General features: G+C 42.9%; 1 protein-coding gene across 3 annotated transcripts in view; it reads left to right on the top strand.

Annotated features, from left to right (window-relative positions):
* Positions 1-16,766, top strand: part of LOC137436924 (autophagy-related protein 2 homolog B) — a 174,123-nt gene that overhangs the window by 100,414 nt on the left and 56,943 nt on the right. For all 3 annotated transcript variants that reach the window (XM_068131157.2, XM_078787075.1, XM_078787074.1), the window contains 11 exons: positions 1,370-1,478; positions 2,515-2,677; positions 2,792-2,934; positions 3,036-3,199; positions 3,320-3,513; positions 3,688-3,838; positions 4,438-4,637; positions 9,411-9,491; positions 11,344-11,450; positions 11,678-11,770; positions 13,002-13,072. In XM_068131157.2, the coding sequence (XP_067987258.2) occupies positions 1,370-1,478; positions 2,515-2,677; positions 2,792-2,934; positions 3,036-3,199; positions 3,320-3,513; positions 3,688-3,838; positions 4,438-4,637; positions 9,411-9,491; positions 11,344-11,450; positions 11,678-11,770; positions 13,002-13,072 (1,476 nt within the window). The remainder of the gene's footprint in view (positions 1-1,369; positions 1,479-2,514; positions 2,678-2,791; positions 2,935-3,035; positions 3,200-3,319; positions 3,514-3,687; positions 3,839-4,437; positions 4,638-9,410; positions 9,492-11,343; positions 11,451-11,677; positions 11,771-13,001; positions 13,073-16,766) is intronic.

Here is a 16,766-nt window from a genome sequence, read left to right on the forward strand (position 1 = left end):
GGTTTGTGCAGTTTCCCTTCAGTGTTGTGTGAGTGTGGTGTTGGGGGCTAGCATGGTTTTTTTTAGCTCACCTGGAACGAAGTTCAGGGGATCTTCTCCGATGGCATGTCGTCAGTCCGTCTGTCTGTCTGTCCATCCATCCGTCCGTAAACAATTGAAACTTCTTCTCCGAAATCGCTGATGGGATTGCGACCAAATTTGGCGCAAATTATACTTGTTGTGTTGTGACTAAAGTTTGTTCACGGCATTTAAAAAGTTCAGGGTTTAAGGGGGTCTACCGGGGGTCAAAGTGGATCCAGGCTTGACCCCGCCTCCTCCCCCAAAGAGAAATTAGCTTTTTCCTCTAAACTACACACATTATTTTGATGAATCTTCACCAAAACCTTCATCACCCGTGATGTACCAACGTATGTTCACGGCCGAAAAAAAATCTTCCCCTTTGGGGATCTATGGGGGGCAGGCTGGGGTTGCCCCCCAAAATAGGTATTTGCTTTCTTCTCAGAAACTACACATGTAATTCTGATGAAACTTGACCACAACCTTAATCACCCGTGTTGTACCAAAGTTTGTTCCTGGCATTTAAAAATCGGGGTCTAAGGTGGTCTATGGGGGGGACTTGCCCCCGAAAATAGGTATTTGCTTTTTTCTCAGAACCTACACACACAATTTTGGGGAACCACCACAACCTTCATCCGTGATGTACCAATGTTTGTTCAAGGCATTGGAAAAATTGGGGTCTGAGGGGATACACAGGGGGTGGGGGGATGGCCCCCCCAATAGGTATTTTTTTTGTTTGTTTGTTTAAAGTCTTATGATTATGTTAGTTTGATTCTACATGCTGAACCTGTCTTCTAGCAACTACTGGAATTGGTTCAAAATACCTGTAGTCAGTGCAGTATACTGTTTATTCTACCAGGTGAGCACCAGGGTATTGCCTCTGTTTGCTCACCTTGTCCAGTTTCTTGCATCGTCCAGTTTTTTCCATTCGTGTCAGAGGAGTGTTTGTTTTGTGTGGATATGTCCACTGTCTCCACAGTTCCACCACCCTCAAACATCTTGACGTGCCATGCCTCCAGAATCAATCTGTGTCATTTGTTGGACGTCATGTCTGGGACACGGGTCCCAACGAAGTCAAATTTGTTGTCATATTGTAGGCAATGACTCGCTGCGGCTAACTGTGTCACCTTTCCAAGCCTAACTGCTTTATCATGTTAATCTACCCTTTGTTACAAATCCCTTAAAAGGAGGAACATTTTCCACATTGTCAAAAAGTGAACTACCTCACCCCAGAATCCGGATCCTTATTTATAGTGATCGTTTTCCAACTTCTCTGTCGTTAACTTTGGGTTTGTGACATATTGTTTTCCAGGCTCATTTGATGAGGGGTGCGCTCGGTCCCCAGTGGCATTTCTACGAGTCAGCAAAGCTGAGACCGATTTGTCCAGCTCTGTGGATCACAGTCGCTTTGACTGGCCCAGGTGAATTATTGTTCCAAGTTTGTCGTCAAACTATATAATGGATGCTCAAAGCTAGTGGTGCTTTCTTAAATTGTTGTTTAATGCTGATGATAAGATAAGTTTGTGTCCACGTGCCTTTTTCCTTATTTTTCTTTAGTCTTTGTCATTTGTCATCTCTCCCCCCTCGCCCACCCCGTCTCCTCCCATGATTGCTTTTGTAATGTTCTTATTGTGTGTGGTGATTGTAGCAGTTCTAATGGACTATACTTCATGGAATTATTACTAGATAACATTTCAAAGCTTTATATAGAGTTGCATTATTCTTCTTTCATTTGCAGCACATGGCTGCGTGTTTCCGTCAATGTTTTGCTTGGGCCATACCTGTGCCACTGAGCAAGTAACCCCGTGTAGGTTGGAGCAATAACTTGTAATTTGTTCAGGGTGCCGGTGATAGCTTGCTTGCTCTTCACAAAAGATACCATGGGATTTTCACGCCCACTAACTAATGGCAGCAGATGGGACATCCAGTTTAACATCCATCCGAGGGATGCCTTGCCCAGCATGTGTAAACACCAGGGTAACAATTTTGCAGTCTGGTCGAGATGATAAGATAGTTCTGAAGTCTAGAGTCTAGACAGTTCCAGTCTGTCTAGACAGTTCTGAAGCGTGTGTGTACCTCAAGACTATCTTAATAACCATGGCATTCAATTTGGCTGTGTATACCTGTTCAATATTACCAAATATGGGTATTGGTCTTACCATTACAATTGGATTACATGGGCCTTTAAATGTTTTACCTCACCATTTTATTGTAATTTATTTATTTTAAAACGTTTTTCAATGTTTTCACTTTTAAAATGTGTCCCAGTTCTCTGATGTACAGTATAATCTTAAAGATGCTAGATGTCACTAATATCCTTTTGCTATGATTTCATCAAAGTTTGTGTGAATCACTGCATTTTAATGAGCAGTGATCTACAGCATTCGTAATATTGTTGAATCAACTGATCTTTTAATACTTTTGTGAACCAAGTTGATAACGTCTCATCATTTGCAGAATAATGCTCAGGGTCAATCCGGTCCTCAAGCGCTCGGTTTTTGAAATCACCCCAAACTTTGATGAGGTTTCTGCTCCGGGCCTCCATGAGTCTTGTGGATTAACAGACCACTCGTCTCCTTCGCCTTTTTCTTCTCGCCGTGTCATGTATGAAAATGAGGAAGTAAGAGACATTGCATCCATCATCAAACCTGGGCTTGAGAAACTTTTTAATATATTTTTTCAACATTTCAAATGTGGCTCTTGACCATTCTCTTTCCGTTTCTCATTCTTGTAGATGGTGATGCCTGGAGATCAGGCAGAAATGGCAGACTTCCAGGATAAAACTATGATGTCCTCCCGATATGTACTCGAGGTCACACTGCCCAATGTGCATATTATCCTCCCTGGGAAGGCCTTCTATCAGTGTTTATACAATAGGTGGCCTGATATATTTATTTTGACTGAATCTTTCTCTTCCAAAACCACCGAGCGAATATGCTCACGTGTTTTGAATTTGTTTGTCTTGGTGCATGTCACAGGCTGAACAACGACCTCTTACTCTGGGAACCAGCTGCTCCATTGCCGGTTGAGACTGTGGAAAGTGCAGCGGCATTTGGAGCTGGCGTGTCCGTAGCAAGTCAACTCATCCGTTCCGGGTTCGGGGAAGAGAGCTTTACTCTCTGCAAGTCTGCATACCGGGATGGTGTGTTGCGCCTTCCCTCTTTTGCTTTGCTGTTGTTACTTTGTTGCTGCTGATAATTGCAAAACAGCTTTAGCTGTTAGATTAAGTATCTGCAGAAAAACGATGTCTCTTGCTGTGCAGACTACGACACAGATGATGATGATGAAGAAGAGGAGGAAGAAGACGGCTTTCAGACTGGAGAATATGGGGAGGATGGAATACGTCGTTCCCGCCGGCAAAGACCACATCCGAGCCCAACACGAGGTCGCCAAAGCTTATTGTCCACTCTTGTCACAGTTGCAAAAGGGCGGCTGGTCATCCACACGCAAGTTAAGGTGCAGTCACTGAGGTGCCGTACTGTACTGTGTTGTTATTTTGTCCCACACCACAATTCGCTTGCCACCGTAGTCGTACATGGTGGACGAGATGAAAGGTTACTGGTGTATCCATCACTGTGCATTCTATTGACCTCAGCTGTAACCTTAATGCTGCGTAAAATTGTGCCACAGGAAGAGGACGGCACGGTGATGGAGGGCTGTCATGGTGAAGCAGAATTTGACCTTGAGAACGGCTCCTTATTCAGTGTTGTTGAGCACCAGGGGCAAAAGGACTTGCGATTCGTCTGCCTACAGGGAAATCGTTTTGCGTTGTTCCACAAAGGTACCTGTCGCTCTGCTTCGCTGTACTTTGTGAAGTTGGCCAGAAGAGCTTACAATAGTATGCTAATTTATTGCACCAATGAACTATATGAATGAATGATCGTTTTAAGGCCATTTTCCCCGCTAGAGCGGGGGTTAGCCTTGCGGGCCCCATGACAATCATGGTTCCCTGTTTGAGGCAATGTTTTTATGGCCGGATGCCCTTCCTGACGCCAACCCTTGGTCACGCTCTTACGATGCGCAGGGATACGGTGTACCGATTCTGAATCCGGTACACACCGTGATCATTCATCCCAGCAAGCTGGTACTCAATTTGCCGACCTCGGAAGGATGACAGGCTGAGTCAACCCTCCTGGCGTTAATTCAGCGATCAACCGGGATTCGAACCCAGGATCCTAGGATCCCAAGCCGGCACCCTAACCGCTAAGCCAACACCAGGCTAAAACTATGATACTATGAACTATGATATATGAATATGAACTATGATAAAGGAATACTTTCCTGTAATAGTGGCTTTTGTAATTGCTTTATTCAGCTGGTATAATGAATTTCTCTTTAATTTTGATGCATAAAAGTTCAGCTCTGTTTGCAAATTGACAGGATCCATTGAAGATTATCCTTTCAAGTGTGCACTGGAGCCAGTAACTCGTGCTCCACCTCACCTCGAGCCAACAATCTGCCCTTCTGACAATGGTGTGGTGACCAAGTTCCCAGCACCAGTGGGGACAGGGGGTGACAGCTTGCATATGCTCTCTGTAGCCATCAAGATCAGCAAGGACTCAAACATGCGTGAACTCAAGGTCATTTCGCTTTTCATCGACCCTGACCCTTTCCCCAATTACTGTTTGTGTTTCTTTACTTATTATCCATTTATTACACGTGTTTATGGGTCATCTGCTTATTACATACACAAAGTTTTGATACGTACACCATTTTAAACCCCTCCCTCCCCCCTTCCCTTCTGTTTGCCTTCTCTTCTCCACATTCATTACTATTTCCTTCTGAAGTTCTTTCCCTCATCTACTTCTTCCCACACTTTTCTACCCTCCTTTCACTCTTTTATAATCTCCCTTTATCTTTCTATTCGCAGTTATTAGCAGGGACCTGCAGAACTCTCTTTATTTGGGTGGAGTATAGGCAACAAAGTACTGCGTCGCATGGTTCCGGAAGTTTATGTTTACTGCTAACCCAGCATTAATTTTAGTCATCCGCACACCTATTACCAAAAAAGAATGTTATGAATTTGTTTTATGTTCCCAGAGATCAGACGTCGAGGTGAAAATGTGATAAATTGCAGAATGAAAGTGTCAATCACGAAAAAACCTGTTGTTTTATACATCTCACGAAAACAAACATTGTGAATAAGTTTTCTTGGGGAGTCACCATTGTTTCCATTGGCATCATTTATGCTTTGTGATGCTGAACAATAGTGATCACTGATCAGTTAAAACAAACCGTTTCATTTAAGTGGCACATTGAGGGGGAGGGATGGGGGGATGGGGGCCCTGGTGAACCATTTTAACCCATAGCCTACGTTCCTTGCCATAAACTATAAAAGGTTTTGTTTATTGAGCAAAATTGGTTCATTTTAAGTTTAAATAAATAGCACCGCAAGGCGGGCGTAACCCCTCAGCCCATGCATGGTGAAAGGAAGCCGTGGCGGCCATATTGAAAATCGCAGCGCATCCATTTTCGAAAGGCACCTTCCTCTACTCAACCCCAACACACACTGCAAACATGGATTTAATCGGACAAGCCGTTCTGCTCGAAATTGACGGAAACCAATTTCAAGATGGCTGCCGTGGCGGCCATATTGAAAATCGCAGCGCACCCATTTTCGAAACGAACCTTCCTCTACTCAACCCCAACACACACTGCAAACATGGATTTAATCAGACAAGCCGTTCTTGAAATTGACGGAAACCAAATGTTGACGGACGCCTGGACGCCCGCCCGGACGATAATCCGTGACGACAATGAAAAGCAACATTTTCTTGGGAGATATTAACCCTCCAAATTTCACTCTGGATCTGCCCCTGAGTTTATACGATCTCACTATAAACAACGATGCGGGTTAGTCGGCCTGCAGCATGTTCAGTCCCTCTCCTTATCCGGCATTAATTCTGGTTGGCAAAGATGCGCAGATCGAGTGGGTCTTGTACTCTACTCACTGCAATGTACAGTTGTCTGTGTGTAAAAACACTGGTGCAAAGCAGCACTCCACACCGCAGCAGTTTCCGGTGTGAAGCAGGACTCCACACCGCAGCAGTTTCCGGTGCGAAGCAGGACTCCACACCGCAGCAGGTTCCGGTGTGAAGCAGGACTCCACACTGCAGCAGTTTCCGGTGCGAAGCAGGACTCCACACTGCAGCAGTTTCCGGTGTGAAGCAGGACTCCACACCGCAGCAGTTTCCAGTGCAAAGCAGGACTCCACACCGCAGCGGTTTCCGGTGCCAAGCAGGACTCCACACCGCAGCAGTTTCCGGTGCGAAGCAGGACTCCACACTGCAGCAGTTTCCGGTGTGAAGCAGGACTCCACACCGCAGCAGTTTCCAGTGCAAAGCAGGACTCCACACCGCAGCAGTTTCCGGTGCCAAGCAGGACTCTACACCGCCGCAGGTTCCGGTGCGAAGCAGGACTCCACACCACAGCAGTTTCCGGTACGAAGCAGGATGCCACACCGTCACAGGTTCCAGTGCGAAGCAGGACTCCACACCGCCTCATGTTCTGGTGCGAAGCAGGACTCCACACCGCCTCATGTTCTGGTGCGAAGCAGGACTCGACACCGCCGCAGGTTCCGGTGTGAAGCAGGACTCCAGACCGCAGCAGTTTCCGGTGCGAAGCAGGACTCCACTCCGCAGCAGTTTCCGGTGCGAAGCAGGACTCCACACCGCAGCAGTTTCCGGTGCAAAGCAGGACTCCACACCGCCGCAGGCTCCGGTGCGAAGCAGGACTCCACACCGCCGCAGGCTCCGGTGCGAAGCAGGACTCCACACCACAGCAGTTTCCGGTACGAAGCAGGATTCCACATCGCTGCAGGTTCCTGTGTGAAGCAGGACTCCACACCGCCTCATGTTCTGGTGCGAAGCAGGACACCACACCGCCGCAGGTTCCGGTGTGAAGCAGGACTCCACACCGCCGCAGGTTCTGGTGCCAAGCAAGATTCCACACCGCTGCAGGTTCCGGTGCGAAGCAGGACTCCACACCACCACAGGTTCCGGTGGGAAGCTGGACTCCACACCACCACAGGTTCTGGTGCGAAGCAGGACTCAACACCACCCCAGGTTCTGGTAGGAAGCTGGACTCCACACCACCGCATGTTCTGGTGGGAAGCAGGACTCTACACCGCCGCAGGTTCGGATGCGAAACAGGACTCCACAACGCCCCAGGTTCTGGTAGGAAGCTGGACTCCACACTGCCGCATGTTGAGGTGGGAAGCAGGATTCCACACCGCCGCAGGTTCTGGTGCGAAGCAGGACTCCACACCACCACATGTTCTGGTGGGAAGCAGGACTCTACACCGCCGCAGGTTCTGGTGTGAAGCAGGACTCCACACAGTGTCTGGTGGGAAGCAGGACTACACACTGCTGCAGGCTCTGACCATGGCCTTTGTTGATGGTCATCGCAAAGACCTGCCTGACCGGAAACTATCTTTGGTGGAGTTGGAAAGAAAGATGTGTCAGATGGCGAAATACGTTTTCTAGAAATAAGGAGAATTGACCCGGAACGCTCACCACCGTGCATTCGCGCCTCAAGAACACATTCATTGACCTTGGTTAAGATGTTGTAACATGTTCTGGTGCAGGCGGTTACGACCCCTTCTCCAACCTCCAACTTTCTTTCTCCACTGACCTCAGTGCATTAGTTACGGCTTGTTAACAGTTATCAGAACACCGCTTGTCATCGAGTCATGAATACAAAAAAAAAAAAAAACCAGGCATTTTAAGGCCATTTTCCCTGCAAGAGCGGGGGTTTGCCTTGCGGTCCCCATGACAATGTTCTCCATTTTGCCCTATTTTCTGCATCTCCCCTTGTTAACCCCCTTGCCCGCATTTTTTCTTCGACCATCTTCAGCCAAGTCTTTCTCGGTCTTCCCCGTCCTCTACTTCCTTCTACATTCATTCCCATCACTCTTTTCAACCAGTCACTTTCGTCCTTCCTCAACACATGACCAAACCATCTCAACCTGTTTCTCTTCACAGCATCCATCACAGGCTCTATTCCCATCATCTTTCGCAATTCATCATTTGTCTTCCTCTCTCTCAACGATACTCCACACATCCACCGAACCATTCGCATTTCCACCCTTTCCAGCCTTCGTTGCTGCTCTACGTTCATTACCCATGTCTCACTCCCATAAATCATAACACTTCTCACACATGCAGCATACACCTTTCCCTTCAGCTTCAATGAATTCATCGAGTCATGAATAATACACCGATTTAATCCAGTAACTTTGCAGTCGTGACAAAGGGATTGTAGTGTTCGGATTATAGTTAATATATATTATTATTGTTATTGCCAAAACGAGACTACTGCATTAAGAAACATGGGCAAATTTGTCTGAAGCGGCCTGAAGGTGAGGCATAGGGTATGAAGCATTTAAAGGACCATAATGCCTATCCTCTCGATATTTGATGGTTAACAATCGCTTTGTTTGTGTTTCACACTGAGCAGAAAATGTAAAGGTAGGGCTCTATTCTATTCTATTCTATTCTATCTATTCATCACAGGCTCTATTCCCATCATCTTTCGCAATTCATCATTTGTCTTCCTCTCTCTCAACGATACTCCACACATCCACCGAACCATTCGCATTTCCACCCTTTCCAGCCTTCGTTGCTGCTCTACGTTCATTACCCATGTCTCACTCCCATAAATCATAACACTTCTCACACATGCAGCATACACCTTTCCCTTCAGCTTCAATGAATTCATCGAGTCATGAATAATACACCGATTTAATCCAGTAACTTTGCAGTCGTGACAAAGGGATTGTAGTGTTCGGATTATAGTTAATATATATTATTATTGTTATTGCCAAAACGAGACTACTGCATTAAGAAACATGGGCAAATTTGTCTGAAGCGGCCTGAAGGTGAGGCATAGGGTATGAAGCATTTAAAGGACCATAATGCCTATCCTCTCGATATTTGATGGTTAACAATCGCTTTGTTTGTGTTTCACACTGAGCAGAAAATGTAAAGGTAGGGCATGGCGATTGTGAACATGACAGGTTCGACGATGTGCTAGGCCTGAGCTGCATGAAAATATAAATGGCGGATGTTGGAGTCAGGCGTCGTAATCCGTAATGACGTCACAGACATAATGAGGTAGCATGACAGATGGACAGGAAACTGCCACCAATTTATACCAATTTATAAAATGATCTTATATCGATAATTTTCTGAGCAAATGTTAATGTGTTGATGTGCTCCTACAATCCCACTCTCTTTGTGATCTGCTTTCCAGTGCTTCTTCTAAAGCTTGCATAATTGTTTTTGAACAAGTCTACTGCAGAAGCCGATCAATGAGAATTCTTATAAATTAAAGGGAAAACCTTATGTGTGCAGGAATTCTTGGTTGCCATTGCTGTACGAGGAGCAACCCTGTATTTCAGGCCGACTCTTCCCAAGCAAGGCTGGCATGAGCAGGTGACATTAGGGGTAGAGGGAGTAGCCACCAGTCAGCAGATTTTGAGCATGTTGGCACATTGTTCCTCTTTTTAAGAATAATGAAATGTATCGCTGAAATGCGGCCGAGCAAATATCTGTTCAGCATACTCTGCCTCCATGTACAATGAAACATGTTTGTACAAAATCTGTTGGTTGGGTGTTTTTGTAGATTGGGGAAATTTGAGTTGCTGATGAAAACCATTCTGTAGCTGAAACTTTGAACTCTATCAGCCTTTGTCTTTTTTTCTTCTTTGGACAAAGACTCGAGTTGGTTGTGCTTTGGTGTTATTCGCTCTGCAGTTCTCACAATTTTGGTGATTATGGACTCTCCCAACAAGCTGTTTTGCAGACCAATTGTGGATAAAATTAACTAGCAACGGTACCAGCCCTATGGGCGGGGCTTCAATTGGGAGGCCCAAATGAAAAGGCAAAATATCAGAAATTGAAGGCTTTTTTATTTTAAACGATTCATATAAACATCCGTTGAATCGTATCACACGCAAATGATCAAAATTTAAACAGTACATGGTGCCCATTTTGAAAAAAGATTGAATTCTGCAAAACGGAAGCGGCCGCTACACCTGCTTCTCAGTCGATTTGCACACGCTGCCATGTTACTTCGGAGCCACACGTTTATATAGGAAGAGTTCGTCAGGAGTCGATCTACTCTCTCCTGGTACGTAGCATAAACAGTATTTGTAGAATTTCAACAAAAGCCACGTCACTGTTCATATCGGTAAATATCATTCCATCGTGTTTGGGAAAACTTGGAAAAATTGGAAAAACAATATAGCCTATTTTACTCCCAGGGGTCCCAGGAATACCCACCCAAAATATCGTTGCGATCGGTTGAGCCGTTTTTGCGGTACCTTCGAACGGACGGACGGACATTTGGTGAATTATAGTAAGATGTGACCTGGAGAATCAGCAAGAATTGATTTATTACTTGCAAAATGGAAGATTTTTCATTTATTTGGTTAGTCTTGTGCATTATTCTGTCTGTTTGTTTGTCAATCACCTACAGGTCACAATTTTAAACCGATCTTCACAAAACTTCAGCAGATGGTAGAGTTGGTCATAAGGAAGAAGTCTATTGATTTTGAGGTCAAAGGTCAAATGTCATTTTGAGGTCAAATTTCTAAAATTGTCATTTTTCATCCAATTGACTTGAAAAATGAACATCATTTGCTATTGAGTCACTAAATAGGGAAACCAACTATTTTTGAGGTCAAAAGGTCAACTCAAGGTCAAACTTCCAAAATCATCAATTTTCATATGAAAAAGCATCAGTTTCAATCCGATCAACCCGAGCCTTGATTAAGCTCGTCAATTATAATCTTCATACCACCGTTTTAGACGGTGGTATGAAGATTATAATTGACGAGCTTATTCAAGGCTCGGGTCGATCGGATTGAAACTGATGCTTTTTCATATGAAATATGAAAATATTTCATGACTCGCAATGAAGCTCGTCAATTGAATGAAGCTCGTCAATTATAATCTTCATGAAATAGACAATTTGATGTATCCATGGCAACTTTTTATTTTGGGGTGGGTGGATTTTGCAAGTATCATACTCTACATGACGTCTTCTTGTTTGGTGTTTGACTTGTTTTCAAAAACATAGATGTCTCCCCACCTTTATTTCTATCAAAACGTTTATATTTCTTCCCAATTAAAATAGCAGAATTTGTGCTTCCTAATTATCTTTATTTTATCTTATTTGTCCTTGGTGATTGTTGGTCACTATTTTTTTTTTTTTTTTTTTTTTTTTTTCTCTTATTTGTCCTTACTGCTCATGCCTATATTGAGGACTTTTTTTATTTTTCAGATCTTGGACTTTATTGATGTACAGGATGAGCCAGTGTTGGGTTATGCACCTCCTGACATCATAACTGTACTCCACACGAACCTTCTGGGCTGTGCACTTGATTACCGGTAAGAGGGACATCTCAAAGCCGATTCACCTCGGAAGTACAATGATTGTTAACAGAACAAAAGCAAACATTGTTGTGTAACATATTGCTGTACTCAAACAGTTATGAAAGTAAAATGGTGCTTTGCTGTTGCTTTGGTTTGTAATTTGCATGTTGTGGACATGCATGTGTTATCATGGACACCCTCACAATGACCTCTTTTGCATTCTTAATGATGATTTTTTTCAGGCCGCTATACCTGCCTGTCCATGCCCTTTTCACTGCTGAGACCTTCAGCGTCTCAAGCAATATCATCATGGACACGTCCACGTCTATCCTTCGGTATAACCACTTGCATTTAGCCATGATATGCATATTTGACTTGGTGTTGGACCTGTTGAGTGTAAGATAAATGGCCAAATTGTTGATTTTTCTGAAATAATTATCATTCCTATCATCATCATAATCATCAACATCATAAAACTTTTTTAAATTGTCCAAAAGTACAATTTCTGTTCATCCTCCTAGTATTGGGGTTAAGTTAATTTTTCACCTCCATGAAAATGACTTTAATCCACGTTAATCTGTGGCTGTACTTTTTCCAGTATCCGGTGTCCATTTGCACAATGTTCATTGTTGTTCGTGCATTGTTTCAAACAGTGTCCTTTAAAAATAAATATTTTAAGATTCATAGTTAAACTCAGTTGTCATTCCTGCCTCTGTTTTATTATGTCGAGTGAGTGTTTAAACAATTAATGGAGCCCTGTAACTGAGCTGAAAAATTGTTGGGTTATTTTTTTTTTATCCAAAAACATTTGAAACTAGAACTGTGCTTGGTAGACCGCATACCTCCGCCAGGCTATAATGCTTACGTTTTGTTAGACAGGTTGGGTGAGTTACTGATTGATTTAACCAACATCTAATCGACTAGTTCTTGTTACTTAACCAACTCATCCACCTAGTTTTGTCATAACTCATACACAACGTCTTGAAATATCGTGCTATATATCGTTTTTGGCCCCATTACACAATGGTGAAGAATCACTTGGGAAATAAAAAAAATTCGTGGTTTGGATTCGGATCTTCACCAAAATCGAATCGATTAATCCTTGTCACTCACCCAACCTGTCCACCAGGTTTAGTCCGAATCCGTCGACAACTTTTTGACATATCGTGCTATATTTAGGCCAGGTTAGTCTTTTGGCACTACAACTGGTAACATGTAACAGTGCAGTCATCCTTGTTTTACATTGACTGGGGCAGTGAGCTTCCGGCACGATGATTCCCAAAATGAGTACAGACAAGTGCAAACACCTTAACCGTCAACTTTATTGACCAATTGTTTCCAAAAATTAGTTAACACATTCTAAGACACGGAAGTCATTTTCACAGACAATGTAACACCAGCCTTTGGCCTTTTGGACATTCTATGAACTATTCCCAAGTTCCTTAAACATAATTATTCATGCTGATTTCTTGTGGTTCAAAAATACCAGTAAAAGAGCTCAAAGCAATTGGTGGTTGCCTGTTGGTTGGTTGAATTCTGCAGTTTGACCTTTTTTTTAATTTACAGTTTCATTGTGGATAATTCAGCACTCTTCCTCTCCAACAAGTGCAACATTCCATCAGTGGACCTGAGAAAAAGTGAGTGTTCATCTGAGTGATTGTTTCACTCCATAATTGTCTAACATTTCCAACACACTTTATTTTTATTTAATAACACTGCACTGCAAATGGTCACATCATGGTCACAGCCCCTTGGTCAGACAAGGATAACAAGAGATGAAGTTAAATATTAAGACCCACACTTTGTTTTTTTTATTATTTACCTATTTTTTGTTTTACTTGTTAATTAATTTTATTTATTAATTGGGTTTTTATTTATTTGTATATTTTAGTTGATGCATGTTTTGAAATATTTTTCCAGTGCCTTTGCTTTGGTTACTTCCAAGATTATATATTTTTAACTCAACTGGACTATGTCCAGCTGAGTTTTTGTCGACACCCAGTGTCCGTCGTCCGTTGTCTGTCTGTCTGTCTGTGTCTGTCGTCTGTAAACAATTCGACGTCTACGCTCTAAAAGTCACAAATATTGATAAAATTTGATGAAACTTGTTATGCAGCATCTTTAAGACATAAACTAGTTTGGGATTGCATTTGGGCATTGCACGCCCAGAAATGGGCGCGGCAGGGCGGCCATATTGAAAAATCAATTTTTGTCATATATTTTTAGCACATATAAACTATATAGTTTGTGGTTCTATTATGCATATTCTAACCATATTGATATAGACCAGTTGAGTTCAGGTTCCCTGGAACCTCTAGTTACATAAGGGTTCAGTTCTGCCGGCGAGGTTGTGTTCTTCCAAGCTCTCCACGTCATCAAAGTTAAGTATTTTTCCCATTTGTGTTTTTGTCAAAACTGTGCTGTTTATTTTATTGTGTATGTGTCTACGGTGTGTGTCTAGTAAGCTCTCGGTTGTAAATCATGCATACTTGTATGTAATAGTCGTTTTGTTCATGCCACATTTGGGGCCTGGTTCCTTGAGGCTTCCTTGTCTCCTCGGTGGTTGTTTGTTGTCTATTTACTTTCTTTCTCTCACCCTTGCTTTTTTCTTTGTTTTCACCCCCATACTACCCCAAACATCTTAGCCTTTGTTTAGTCTCGATTTAAAAACAAAAAAACAAAAAAAAAAACCTTAATAATTATTTCCTTCTCTCTTCATGGCTCCCCCTCCCCCGACCATGGCCACGTGTTCCGCCCACCTGTTTTTTCTCTCTCCTTCCTTCATATCTCAACCCTCTCCAGCCGATACCTTCCAATTCTAGTTGTCACCATAATTCCTTCGACCTTTCTCCTTTCACCTCGCCTTTAAAAAAAAAAAAAAAATTCTTATATATATATATATATATATATATATATATATATATATATATATATATATATATATATAATATATATATATATATAATATATATATATATATAATATATATATAATATATATATATATATAATATATATATATCTTGTCTTCCGCTCCCTCTTTTTGTATATTTTGTTTGTCTGGTTGATTTGTTTGTGAAATAAATGTTAGCTCTTTCATGAGCCTCGATTCAGTATATATATATATATATATATATATATATATATATATATATATATATATATATATATATATATATATATATATATATATATATATATATATATATATATATATCAGGGTGGTGCTCAAAATAATTTTTTTTTAATAGTTACTGGGACATGGCTTTATGTTGTTCCTTTTGTTCCAAAATGAAAAGACACCAAATATGAAAGCAATCTGATTTTATTTAGGGGTGCCACATCAGCTTTCAAACTAAAGGTGCCTACAAAACTTTTCTATATATGGATCGAAAGCAAAACCAGAAGTTTGTTTTATGAAAATCCACCCTCCACTCACTTTCTTTGTATTCTAGCAAACACAAGTTACAATAGCTGCACAAATAGCACTATATTGCTATGAAAACTCAAATTCAATGATAACAATCCAAATGTTCAGTTCATAAAATGAAGAGACACCATATCACATAATATTAAAAAACCCAAATATAATGAGAAATGTAACTCCTATTTCTGGGCCTGTTTCACCACTGTTGCCTTCTTGGCATCGGGGTACATCTTCCTGTGAGCAGCAACAACTTGGAGCAGAGCTTGCTTTTGCTCTTCATCCTTTGTAAGGAGCTTATTGTAGTCTTGTATCAATGCGACACCCCTTTATGCCCTGTCGTTCACGACTAAGCTACTGGCGGCTTTCTTTGCTTCCTGAAAGCTGGTTTCTTGCTCCCATGAACCAGGATCCTTATCCATCCAATCAGTTGGGGTCCCTAGGATGCTGAAGAAATGCTTGGTGTGTTTTGTTTTGAGGCCAGCGATTGACAGGGCGGTTCCTCGTTTGATAGCTGGTCTCTTTGGAGAGGGGTTTTCACCGTCATTTTTCAATGCTTCAATCATATTGATCTTGCTTTCTTTGTCAATTCTGGTGTCAAAGAATGCAAATGCCACTAGTACTGGGCTCATGTACCACGTGTGGCGGCCAAGTGCCTTCAAGGCTGCCTGAGCCATCTTCTGATTGATTTGTTCAAACTTTTCCAACTTCTTGAAGAGGTTAATGTCATTCAGGGGAGCCTCAATAGCTTGTGGAGCCCGAAACCAAGCCTGTACATACACAAGGCAGACAAAAATGTTGAAGGCTCAGAGTTCTCTCGCCTCTCGAAGTGTCAAGTGGAACTCTGACCGAAACATGAACACCTGTAGTGAATATAGTGCTGTTGCCATCCATCTGGCTCTGTGCATTGCTCCTGGAGCCATGATCCGGATTCCACGAGGTGGGATTCCTCCCATGTAGATGACAGTCAGTTCTCGGAGTTCACGATAATCATCTCGTGGCTGCTGATCTTTCAAACACACAAGAGCAAATTCCAGAGCTTCATCCATCATGTCATTGTTCTGTGCAAACTCAGCTGCCGTATCAGGATCTGTGAATCCATTTTTTGGTTGGTGATGGGCAATGGACGGCCACTCCGCCTGAAACCACTTAAAAAGCTGGATGTCAGGGCCTGATGAAGGACCGAAAAGAGTGGTGAAAACATCTCCCAGAATGATTTCGTGCGCATGATGGCGGCAAGCCAAATGAATTAGTTCAGTCTGTAGCTTCTTTTCAATGAGGACAGCAGCCCCTCCACGAACACCTGAATTGCTGGCCGTTGTGTCAAAAGACAAAGCCTTCACCTTGCCCACAAGGTTCCAGCTCTTCAGTGTGTCCACTACAGCGGTTGCCATAGCTTCTCCTCCCCCGTCAGGTAACTTGGGAACATTCAACAGCTGCTCCATTCCATGGTACTGGTTGGACACAAGGATTGGAAGACGATCCACCTTCACATGCACAAAATCTCCAGTGACATCGGGAAGAAGCTTTCCATCCCAATGGACCACTAAAGGACCCTGCACATTATGATGAAATGCTTCTTTTATTTCGTCCATGGTTTTGCATCGATGCATCATGCGATTCCCCCGCACTGTCCATCGGTTCAGTGCCAGCTCTGCAGGATCCCATCCTACTGCTCTACAAATGGATGCCAAGTTGTGGACAGCCATTCGGTCACTTGTTTTCGTACGATCCAAAGAAGCTGCGACTTCAGGAGTGACAATGTTGATAGCCTTCTTTTCTTGGGACGAGATATCCCACCATCAGATGATGAAGAACCAGCCTGTGCCGTGGTCTCAGAGTCAGAGTCTGAGTCTGTGACTTCCATAGCAGTAGCACCCTTCATGACCATTTCCTGTCTCTTATTTT

Source organism: Myxine glutinosa, chromosome 11 (genome assembly GCF_964187855.1).
Source record: "Myxine glutinosa chromosome 11, kmMyxGlut1.1, whole genome shotgun sequence".
Taxonomy (NCBI): domain Eukaryota; kingdom Metazoa; phylum Chordata; class Myxini; order Myxiniformes; family Myxinidae; genus Myxine; species Myxine glutinosa.